The sequence below is a fragment of the Amblyomma mixtum genome, chromosome 7 (genome assembly GCF_055824585.1).
Source record: "Amblyomma mixtum isolate Tamu chromosome 7, ASM5582458v1, whole genome shotgun sequence".
In the NCBI taxonomy this organism is placed as follows: domain Eukaryota; kingdom Metazoa; phylum Arthropoda; class Arachnida; order Ixodida; family Ixodidae; genus Amblyomma; species Amblyomma mixtum.
The window spans coordinates 90,110,336-90,122,679 of NC_143018.1; the positions used below are offsets into that span (position 1 = coordinate 90,110,336).

Sequence of the window (12,344 nt, forward strand, 5' to 3'; positions counted from 1 at the left end):
GTTTATAGCTCTCAGATCGTAAATAGCAACGCAGAATTGGCTCTCAAGAGGAAAACATAAAACAATTGTATGTCTCCTTTACTAATATCCGGGAGAGAAATTTGAAGATTACCGAATAAAGTTTAAATTAAGTTCAAGAAAACGCAGCTAGCTCTGGGTATAAAAGTGATCGATCTGACGTTAGCAAACACCAGGAGAGCGGAGTGGGTCATTAAACAAATGTAAGGCAATGTGAACCTATTTTAAGTAAAAACGGGCATGGGCAAAGCATGTAATGCGAAAGCAACATAATCGATGCTCCCTTAGGGTGACGGAGTTGGTTCCTATAGGCGGAAATTCTTATAGGCGGAGATTCTATATGTTTCTATAGGCGGAGCTTGAAAGCTTCCAAGGATAAGATGGACGCATCACGCATGTTTAATTGGAAGAATATGAGAGTGGCCTTTGTCTTCCTGTGGACGTAGTTACGATGCCAATGATGACGCTAAAACATCGTTTCATAAGCACCACGATTTCTCACTATTATTTAATGCTAACCTTTGTTTCTCGAAGGTACGACCACTTTCTTGGTTGCAAGCATCCTGGCCGTTGTGGCCCAAGAATGTTGAACTACCTGCAGCCCCTATATGTCCCCATGGGGCAATGAATATTGCTTCAGGAGGAAAACGGCGAAAAAAAAGGTGGACAAAAGAGACAAACACGACAGAACCTCGTGTTTGTCTCTTCTGTCCACGTTTTTTTGCGCCGTTTTCCTCCTGAATCATGAACCAACCAGCCCAAACTAGAGTTCTTCTTGAGAATATTCCTTAATGTTGAACTACCTGCAGCCCCTATATGTCCCCATAGGGCAATGAATATTGCTTCAGGAGGAAAACGGCGCAAAAAAAGGTGGACAAAAGAGACAAAAACGACAGAACCTCGTGTTTGTCTCTTCTGTCCACGTTTTTTTGCGCCGTTTTCCTCCTGAATCATGAACCAACCAGCCCAAACTAGAGTTCTTCTTGAGAATATTCCTTAATGTTGAACTACCTGCAGCCCCTATATGTCCCCATAGGGCAATGAATATTGCTTCAGGAGGAAAACGGCGCAAAAAAACGTGAACAAAAGAGACAAACACGACAGAACCTCGTGTTTGTCTCTTCTGTCCACGTTTTTTTGCGCCGTTTTCCTCCTGAATCATGAACCAACCAACCCAAACTAGAGTTCTTCTTGAAAATATTCCTTAATGTTGAACTACCTGCAGCCCCTATATGTCCCCATAGGGCAATGAGTATTGCTTCGGGAGGAAAACGGCGCAAAAAAACGTGGACAAAAGAGACAAACACGACAGAACCTCGTGTTTGTCTCTTCTGTCCACGTTTTTTTGCGCCGTTTTCCTCCTGAATCATGAACCAACCAACCCAAACTAGAGTTCTTCTTGAGAATATTCCTTAATATTGAACTACCTGCAGCCCCTATATGTCCCCATAGGGCAATGAATATTGCTTCAGGAGGAAAACGGCGCAAAAAAACGTGGACAAAAGAGACAAACACGACAGAACCTCGTGTTTGTCTCTTCTGTCCACGTTTTTTTGCGCCGTTTTCCTCCTGAATCATGAACCAACCAACCCAAACTAGAGTTCTTCTTGAGAATATTCCTTAATGTTGAACTACCTGCAGCCCCTATATGTCCCCATAGGGCAATGAGTATTGCTTCAGGAGGAAAACGGCGCAAAAAAACGTGGACAAAAGAGACAAACACAAGAGAACCTCGTGTTTGTCTCTTCTGTCCACGTTTTTTTGCGCCGTTTTCCTCCTGAATCATGAACCAACCAGCCCAAACTAGAGTTCTTCTTGAGAATATTGCTTAACTCCAATATGTGCATTCTGAGAAATAGAAGGCGTCATTTTTTCCCCAACTGCCATTTGTGAATACTCAAGCCCCTTTCGGAGCAAGGTTCTTCTGCATGCTGCGCATAGAAGATGCAGCCATGTCTGAAGCGTGCCTAGTGTTCTTAATTGACCGTTGTTAACGGAAATGCGTGCGATCATGCCTTGCGTAAGTTAGCCGTTCACGGAGCAAAAGACTGCCTCGCGCCTTACGTCAAGGACTCGCGGCATCCGGCGTGATGTCACACCGGCATCCGGTGGTGGAATAGCGGCCGGGTTGCGTCCGGCCGTTAAACGCTCGGCGCTTCAGCTATCTGATGCCAGTGAAGGGCCGCGTGCTGCCTACTGCAGATTCAGTGTTCTTACGTTCCTGGTGCTATTTTGTGACATCATAAAGAGTGTTGTTCCCCCTTTGCTCTTTCCCCTTCTCTCGGATTTCACTCTTGCTCGTGTATATATATACGTGGCACGTTTTCGGAAATCCACAGCTGGAAGTCAGCGCTCTTTACTCTTGTGCCCTATCCCGGCCCTTCTTTCTGCCTGCGCTGTCACTGAAGCCTAGCGCGCAGATAGAGTCCTTAGAGGCACGCAGTGTCGGACCACGTACTTTTTGTTCGAAAGTGGCCATGGCAACACACGTCACCAGCGCGTTTGCGGGCATTATCTTCACCTTGGCGCCACTGCTTGCTCTTGTTCCAATTGTGGCTTCAGCAGAAGGTGGGTGCATGATCCTGGTCTAGTAATCTAGTTCTTGATGTACTCTAGTTCAAACTCACAATGGCTGCGCTTGAGTGGAGTGTTATGGTTAATGGAGGTTTAACGTCCCAAAGCGACTGAGGCTATGAGGGACACCGTAGTGAAGGGCTCCTGATATTTCGACCACCTCGGGTTCTTTAACGTGCACTGACATCGCACAGTACACGGGCCTCTAGAATTTCGCCTCCATCGAAATTCGACCGCCGTGGCCGGGATCGAACCAGCGTCTTTCTGGTCAGCAGCCGAGCGCCATAACCACTGAGTTGTACAACTGCATCTGTATTAGGCCACTAGGGAGCTTAAGGCACTTTGATATAACCTGCTGCTTGTATTTCGAAATGTTATCAAGCTAATACGCGAGTACTGACTGCAGTAAAAACTATTGAACTAATATACGTTAATACATAAAAGCCAATCTACAAAAATGCACAGTGCGGTTTATAGTTTATGGAGGTTTAACGTCCCAAAGAGACTCAGGCTGTGAGGGGCGCCGTAGTGAAGGGTTCCGGAAATTTCGACCACCTCGGGTTCTTTAACGTGCACTCACATTGCACAGTACACGGGCTTCTAGAATTTCGCCTCCATCGAAATTCTACCAGTACGGCCGGGATCGAACCGGCGTCTTTCGGAAAAATGTACAACACAAATGAGACGTCCGGTCGACATTTAACTCGGCCATTTTTATTCTGGACGAAAGAATTGTCCCACTGACTACTGAGCAATAGATTAAAAATCGATTTCTAAATAGGGATGAGTATAATGCGTTTAAATGCAAAAATCGAAAACCTTTCGAACGGCTAGGGAACCGACACATGCTATGTTTCTCCTGCACAATAACCAGCATCCCGCCAGTAGTCGTTAAGCTTAAAGGGGCGCTGAAATAATTTTCATGGGCATATTCAAGTGCAACAGATTTTCAAAGGTCGTCTTTGTGAGCATTAGAGTCAAATTGAAAGCTCTGCGTGAACCCTATGATCTAGAAATGATATTTAAAAATCACTGCTCGCAGTCGCTCGCAACCGATTAGGGCGATACACCTCACCGCGTGACCCCTGCCCCGATGACGTCAGTCGGCAGAAGGGCCAGCCTTCAAGCTCGGGGTAGACACCCGCATCGGGGTAGACACCCGCAGTGAGCTGTGTCGCCCTAATCGGTTGCCAGCTACTGCGAGCAGTGATTCTTAAAAAAACTATATCTAAGTTATAGCGTTCACGCCGAGCATTCGAATTGGACTCCAATACCCACAAATGCCACCTCTACAAATCTGTTGCACTGGAATATGCCTGTCGAAATAATTTCATGGTCCCTTTAAAGGAATTTGCTCAAAGGCATCAGACCGTGTTAGATGGCACCTGCTTGCGCAGTTTGCGGTATGATGAACACTAAAATGACTCTTGTTCTTTGGTAGGTGCGTGAGCTCACCCAGAGATAGGTTATTTCTATCAGCGTCACCACCACCATGTTAAGCTGGCGTTGCTTGGTCCCCTTTTTCTGCAAAGCTAATCAAAAGATTAGATGGTGTTCAGATGCACTTGTTCATTCACAAGATTAGGCGAACTGGCTTATCCGCAGGTATAAAGTACAGCCTGAGTATTCACGCTACAGCACTGAGTTTGCATTTCCCTGCTTTCTTATCACCTTTTGCACGCGCGCATGTGGCCAGAACGCACGGCTGCTTCTATAGTGCTTTATATCAAAAGCGTCCTTATCTCTTAAGCTCCTTATCATTTTTGAAGTGCGCTAGCCCGAGAGCATTATGACACCTTTACTCTATCATGGCCGACGCGATGTTGTCTGTTCGTAGGCCCCAGTTCGCCCTACAAAGATTCTGAGCTCACCGCCAGCCTGCTTATATGTCTTATACTACGGCCTCCGTGCGTTTTGTCACAGCCGCATAAAATAAATGGTTATTATACAGCATGTGTCAAAAAGTGCGTTGAATGTGTCTTTTCTCTGAAGAAAATTTTAAGTAAGCGAATAAGGGCTCATTTTCTACAACGCGCCGGAGAAGAATGACTACAGAGGTATACTTACGTGCAGGGTGTTCCAAATAAAACTTTACCTAATTGTGAAATTTGGCTGTTTCATTTACGGTAGCACTTTTTTGGTCATAGTGCTGCCAGTGGTGTAGTACATCATAATGCTGCTAAGACAAGCTCAATAACTAATAGTGAATACTTAACTTCTTAACTATTACTGTTAGGATCCTTAACTGTTGAGAGGAGTGTAGCCCACCGTAAGTAATACCCATACCAGTTTTTAGAATTCCGAAAACGCGGTTCCCTTGTCGCTGTGGCCTGACCAATTCTTGCTTCATCAAGGCAAAATGCATGCGCCTGCGAGAAGCTTGTAGGCAACCTTTCCAGAGCACGCAAGTCACCGAAGTAGCCAAATTTTGTTGGGCCACAGAGCCGAGGGTAACAGCGTTTTAGAAATTAGAAAAACTGATATGGACATTACTTGCGGAGTTCTACACGCCTCTCAATACATAACGATCCTTAAAGCAATGCCTAAAAAGTTCACTATTCAATATTAGTCAGCCGCTAATTAGCACATCTTAGCTGCAGTCTGATATACTACACTTCTGACAATGCTATGCCGAAAAAGGGCTCATTTAACACGAAAAGTCTATTTTTAAAAACAGTGTAAAATCTTAAGTCAAACACAATGTATAAATTTGTGTACAACAACTTGGAACTCTTTATTTTGTAAAGCAGTTTTACATCTCCTTTTGCACGTTTAATGGCACAATTTATTTCTGTTGCTTTCCTTAACTACAATTTAATGTTAATCGTTTTCCAGTCCCAGTCCCAGATGTTTGTTCCTGGAAAACGACGCGTGCCTGCTACGCGGAACTTGCTGCTGAAGGTAAAGACAAGCTGAAGCAATACGCAAAGGGAGATTATAACCACGAGGAGTACGCCAAGACGTGCAGGTAGGAGACCGTTGTTTAATGGGATTATTTATTGTTATTATAAAAATACTGCATTCCCCATGCGGTGATTTTAGCACGGTGGTACAAGCGTAATACATGCAGCGTTGTGTACAGAGGAATGAATAGCTTAATAAAGCTCATATCTGAATATGTGGAAAGTGTGCAGGTTGACCTTAACGAAGAAAAAAAAACACATGAAGTTAGGCCAAAGAGCTAAAGCATTGTCACTGCGAACCAGATACAAACAAACTAATGTCACCGTAGACATGATAAGAAAGAAGTTATCGTTCGCGCAAGAGATGACGTTATTTTTTTAGCGGATTCAAGTTCACTATTGTGCGTGGGAACAACGGATACTTGAAAGAGTTGTTTATTTTCAATTTCGCACACTTGCCATAAAGGCGTAATTTCGGTTAGCTGTATATTAAAGGAAATCGTGGTAGGTGTTCTCATGCAAGAACCGCAGAAGGCTACTACTCTTATTTTTGTTGGTCAGCCACTTCAGAAATGCTCCTCCCTTGTCACCACTTGTTACGCGAGCGAGAGAGAGAGAGAGAAAACTTTATTTCAACAGGAATTCGGGGCATGCCCCAGGGTCCCCGCACGACCCCACTGCACTCAAGTGTTTATATGTTCCTGAGGTCCATAACACTGGCAGCGCGGCCGGTGGCGATGGTCTGCACGGCCGGGTCCTCCGAGCGCAGCAGGGTCTCCCAGTCCTCCCAGGTCTTGATGTTCTCTAGGTCCCGCGGGGGAGGGTCCGCCGGGCAGAGGGAAATGATGTGGAGGGAAGAAGCGAAGGGTTCTGGGCATAGGGCACATGCGGGAGTAGGGAAGGAGAGATGATAGTGGGCTAGGTTAAGGGGTGAGGGGAGAGTGTGTGTCTGTAGTCTGCGCCAGAGTGCTGCGTGTTTGTTATCTAGGGAGGGGTGGGGCGGGGGGTAGAGCTGGCGTGAGGCTCTGTATGCCTGGGTCAGCTCACTGAATGTGTGCATGCGCTCCTTCGTGAATCCCCGATCCGAGACCTCCTGAAAGAGAGCAAGATTAAGCCTTTGCCGAGCAATGTAACTGGACGAGAAAAAAAATTGGCGGGGGCTTAGCTTTGGGGAAGCCTGGTAGGTTGCGAAAGCAAAAGCGCAGCGCCTCCAACTGAAGGAACGCAGTGCACAGCGTCTACAGGTCACGCGTGGCTACCGGCCGGCGCTGCGCGACGACTCAAAGCGTCTTCCGTAATTTTTTTACATTTTGTTTTTGATGTTGTTACGACCGAGAGAAAGAAAAGATAATCTACAGCTGGTACGACGTCACAGCGGCAGTAGCGCCACAGGTGCGCAGCGCGGCAAACACACACCGTAACTGCAGCCGGGCTCTCTGAAGGAGCGAGTTGGTCGCCAATAATCTACGGCTGGTATGACGTCACAGCGGCAGTAGCGACACAGGTGCGCGGCGCGGAGTAACTGCAGCCGGGTTATCTGAAGGAGCGAGTTGGTCGCCCATATTCACTCCGCTAAAGGTCAAACGGAAATGCGGCCGGGTCACGCGAAGGCTTGAAAGTGCGAGTAGTATTGCTTTCGCAATAAAAAAAAATTCGCTGTGGCTTAGCTTGGTTAAGCCCGGTAATTGCGAAAGCAATATCCGTACGTACACCATGGTACAGCTGGTAGTGTAGCTCGTGGTGGTGCTTGTGGTCAGACTTGTGGTGATGCATCGGTTATATAATAATCCAATACAAACCAATCCAATCCACTCCACTCTAATCTAATGTAATCTAATGTAATCTCATATAATGTAATCAAATCTAATTTAATGTATTATAATCTAATCCAATCAAATGCAATCCAATCCAATGAAATCCAATCCAAGCCAAGCCAATGCAATCCAATCCACTTCAATCCAATCCTATCCAATCCAATGCAATCCAATCTAATCTAATGTAATGTAATCTAATGTTATAGTGCCAGTATATTCTAGGCACTATACTAATGTAATGTAATCTAATCCAATCCAGTCCAGTCCAATGCAGTCCAATCCAATCTAATCTAATCCAATCTAATGCAATCAAGGTGAAATGAAGGTCAATGGTGGACACCGCCGCGACACGATGGTGGTCACCGGCCGCGGCACGGCAACGGCGTGAACGTGCAAGTAGTACTGCTTTCGCAATAAAATTGGCACTGGCTTCGCTCTGCTATGCCAGGATATACATAGCGTCAGGTGAGGGCGAGGTGTCCACATCTCGGTGGACACCTGAACCAGAAGGAAGGCGCATAACAACTCTTGGATCAGTGGACACCTCAACCGTGCTTTAAGCTAAGTGGCGGTAGTTGCAGGTGTGCGCTGCATGCGTTGGCATTGACAACGTTGTGCCAGAAACGTGGCGCTGAAGCCATAGGCCGTCGGCATTCGTTGTGTTCATTGGCGTTGCCGTTGACAACGTTTTACACTCCGATCACTCCAAGGAAAGTAAGTGCGCATAATGGCTCCCTGGTTCAGTGGACGCCTGAATCGCGCTTATAGGTACGTGGGCTGATGGAAGAGAGATGTGGGCTGTAGGCATTGAAAAGGTTGTCCCAGAAACGCGGCGTTGTAACCATAGCCCGTCGGCGTTCGTTGTATTCGTTGGCGTAGTCAACGTTTTACACTCTGATCATTTCAAGGGAAGGAAGGCGAGCGCGCGAGCGCGCGGCGAGGCACGGAAGCTGTGCGTAGTGACGTCACTTGCTCCTCGTGCATGCGCAGCACGGCTCTCCAGGAGCCACGCGAAACTGCACAACCTCGGCCAGTGCAGCTCACGCTACAAAAGTGCAAAGCGTTGAAGCAGCGTATGGGTATCGAGAGTAAGCGATATCGAACGAATATTGCGTCGTTAACCATCGTATACCCGGCACAAATTTTGCGTTATATTCAGATATCTACTTTTTGGTACCAACGTATACAGCGCAAGAAGACGAATCGTTTGACACCAGCTCGATTATCCTACAACAATTAGTTTGGCCGTAATGGACGTTTGAAGTTTCGAGAAGCCATGGATTGAGAAACCAAAGTTCATCGGCGCGAATTCATATTATAAGCAAAGCTTTCAGTCGACTTAGTAATCTTATGCTCCGTAACGCGCTAAATCGTTTGATACCACTCCGAACGTTCTACGCCAATTAGGTGGTCCACAATCTGTGCACGAAAGGTACCAACCGCTGGTGCCACTTAAATGACCTTGTGTTTGATGCTAACGCGACCTTGAGTAGAGCATTGGAGCTCATGCCAACTAACGCTCTAAAGAGCGTCTTCGGATGCACGCGCAAGTGTTGCGCGCCGGTGTAGCGCGCGGAGGTGGTGAAAATATTTTAATGAAATGGTTTAGGAGGTTGTAGCGGTGGTTGGAGTTCTCAATCCGGAACCCCATTGGCGTAGGCTGCTGTCCGGGCTCTTTCGATGAGTTGCTTTTGACTCTTTTTCGTCCGAGCTGGACAGAGCTGCCTCCCACCCCTCCTGCATTGGCTGGTTATTAACAGTGATAGCCTGATTTCGTTGGCAGGCCCATACCATATGGTACAGGTCCGCCTTCTCCCCGCAGAATTTGCATTGTGAGTCAAATGACTCCGGGTCTATGGCATGTAGTCTTCGTGGGTTGTTGTAAGTGTTGGTCTGTAGCTTTCGGAGGTGTTGTTCCTCTCCTTTATCTAGTGTCTTAGCCGGCGGAGGGTAGACCCGACGGGATAATCTTAAGTGCTGAAGTATGTCATTGTAAGTTAGTAGTGGGGTAGGAGGTTCCACGGCATCCGCACTGGGTGCCCGGGGGAGAAATGCTCGGGCTGAGGCATGTGCGCTCTCGTTCCCTGGGATGCCCTGGTGACCTGGTACCCATATTAAGTGTTTGTGTGTAAGTTGGTAGCCACGGATGTAGCTATCTTGCAGGATTTTAGCTGCTAGCGGTGCGACCCTGCTCCTGAGGTAATTGCGATGCGCTGTCTGTGAATCTGTGAGAATGTATATTGAGCTAGTGTGTGTTGCAGCTAGAGCAATCGCCACTTCTTCCGCAACCAGTATGTCCTGTCTAGCTAGTGCTAGTCCGTCGACTGTTGTATTTTGGTGCACTACCGCGACGGCAGTCATTCCCTGCTCGGGACCCGCAGCATCGACATAGAACACGCCCTCGCGCCCGTCGTAGTGTCTTTTCATGGCTTCGGCTCGTGCTTGTCGTCTTGACTGGTGAAAATCAGGGTGCATATTCCTGGGTAGTGGAGCTGCCTTGAGTTGTCCTCTCCATGAGGCTGGGATGTCGGTTTTGGTGTCTAGCTGTCGGGGGCAAGTGATGTTTAGATCACTCAGGACTTGTCGGCCAGTTCGAGTTGTGGAAAGCCGTACCACCTGCGCCGTAAGGTGTGCCTCTATCAGCTCATCGATCGTGTTGTGCACACCCAGTCGCAAGAGCCTGTCCGTCGATGTCGCCAGAGGGAGTCCCAGGGCCTTCTTGTAGGCAGTTCTGATTATGATGTCGAGGTTTTTTATGTCACGCTTCTTAAGGCGGAGGTAGGGCGCTACGTAGACGACGCGGCTTACAACGAAAGCCTGCACCAGTCGCAGAGTATCGTCTTCTCGCATCCCTGATTTGCGCGTCGTTATCCTGGCGATCATCCTGGCGACTTGCTCACTCACGAGCCGTAGTTTCTGGAGGGCAAGAAGGTTGTTGCCGTTGCTATTTATGTACAGACCCAGTATCTTCAGGGTCTGAACTTCCTTGATGGGTGAGTTGTCTACGCGGATATTGATGGTGTCTTGATTCTTGCGTTGACGGAAGACTATGAGTTCGGATTTTTCGGGTGAGCACGTTAGTCCACACGCCCGGGCATAATTTTGAACTGTTGTCGCCGCTGTTTGTAGTTGTTCTTCAATCATTCCCATACTTCCCGTGGTTGTCCAGATGGTTATATCATCCGCGTACAGGGCGTGGCGTATGCTCTGTACCTGATTGAGAAGAGGTGGGAGATTTAGGAGTGCAATGTTGAAGAGAAGTGGTGATAGTACTGCCCCTTGCGGAGTGCCTCTCGTGCCCATCTTCACTTGCGTTGTGTGTTTTGTGCCGGTGCTGATGTTGACGGTTCTGTTCGTAAGGAAATCGCAGATGTACGAGTAGACTCGCTGTCTACAGTTCATGCTGTGGAGGTTGTAGAGGATTGTGGAGGGTTTGACATTGTCAAACGCTCCCTTCAGGTCAAGTGCTAGAAGCGCTCGGTTACTGTTTGTGCGTGCGGGATCAGTGACTTCGCGTTTGATTTGCAGAAGCACATCATGGGTGGACAAGTGTGCCCGGAATCCAAACATAGTGTGTGGCAGTAGCTCATTGTCCTCAAGATAATTAGAGAGACGCGTGTGGACTGCCTTTTCCATGAGTTTGCCTGTGCACGACGTGAGGGATATGGGGCGCAGGTTTTCAATGCTGATTTTCTCGCCGTGTTTGGGAATAAAGTGTACATTGGCTGTTTTCCATGCTTGTGAAATGGTGCCGGTACGCCAACATTCGTTTATGTAATCCGTGAGTTGCTGCAGAGCCTCCGTGCCGAGGTTGGCCAGAAGTCCGACAGTAATTTTGTCTTGTCCCGGGGCTGTGCCTCGGCGCATATCTGCTAGTGCTGCAATGATTTCCTCTGAAGTGAAATCTCTGTCTAGGTCTTCGTTCGGTTCCCCACGGTACTCCTTATTGTAGGGTTGTGTGTCTCGCGCGGTGCAGATATAGCGACGTGTCAGTTCATCCACGAGTTCTTGATCCGTGCCTTGAAAGCTGTGTAGGGCTCGATGCAAATTTCTGTATTGTTCACTCTTCGCTTTCGGAGGGTCAATTAGGCATCGCAGAAGGTTCCATGTAGCCTTGGTGTCTAGGCGGCCTTTGAGGGATTCGCACTTCGTTAGCCAATTGGTGCGAGCGAGGTCCCATGCGTATTGGTCTGCTTGAATAGTAAGCTTGGCTATTCGAAGTCTTAGTTTCTGATTGTGTCTTTGTTTTTTCCACCGTTTTATAAGACTACGTCTTGCTTCCCAAAGGTGTAGGAGGTGGTTGTCAACAGCTGGGTGGTCCTCCGTGGTGGCGAGAGACTTTGTGAGCTTTTCTTTAAGGTCCAGAATGGAAGCCGCCCAATCTTCGCAGCTGGTTATTTTTCGGATGTGGTCAGTTTGGTGTCCTTCCTGAATGTCTCCCAGTCTGTAATTCTGGCTTGCCCTCGTGGTTTGCTGTGCTTGTTGCTTTCGAAGATGGTCTGCAGCACGTAGTGATCGCTGCCTAGGGTCTCTCCTGTATTGAGCCACTCATAGTTGCGGGCATTGCGGACGAGCGTGAGGTCGGGGGAAGTATCCCGCGTTACACTGGTGCCGACTCGCGTCGGGTGCTGCGGGTCCGTGAGTAGGGTCAGCGCCATGTCAGCGATGGCGGATGCTAGTTTTCTGCCTTTCGTGTCTTCCTTGGGGTATCCCCACAGGGGGCTAGAAGCATTAAAGTCGCCAACTATAGCTAGGGGAGCTTTTTGGGCTTCTCTTAGGGCTTTAAGAAAGATCGCGTCGTAGGCTACGCGGTGTTGTTTGGGGCGACTATATATATTGAGTATATAGGTGCCCTTGCTGTTTCTGTGCTGTGGCAGAATTTTTATGAAGGTATATTCAATGTCACTGTCTAGATTAAGGTCTGCAGTGATTGCCGTGCATGATTTGTGGACCAAGATGCATGTCGAGGGATTTGTTTGATGTGTTGAGTATCCTCTGATCTTAGCCTCCATATTCACTTCTTGCAGGGCTATTA

The 12,344-nt window shown here is 47.8% G+C and overlaps 1 protein-coding gene across 2 annotated transcripts in view; it reads left to right on the top strand.

The window, feature by feature from the left end:
* Positions 1–2,192: 2,192 nt before the first annotated feature.
* The window catches only part of LOC149336798 (uncharacterized), a 50,685-nt gene continuing 40,533 nt past the window's right edge, over positions 2,193–12,344 (top strand). For both annotated transcript variants that reach the window (XM_089553143.1, XM_089553144.1), the window contains exons 1-2: positions 2,193–2,586; positions 5,428–5,560. In XM_089553143.1, coding sequence (XP_089409269.1) covers positions 2,496–2,586; positions 5,428–5,560 — 224 coding nt within the window. In that variant the 5' untranslated portion in view covers positions 2,193–2,495. The remainder of the gene's footprint in view (positions 2,587–5,427; positions 5,561–12,344) is intronic.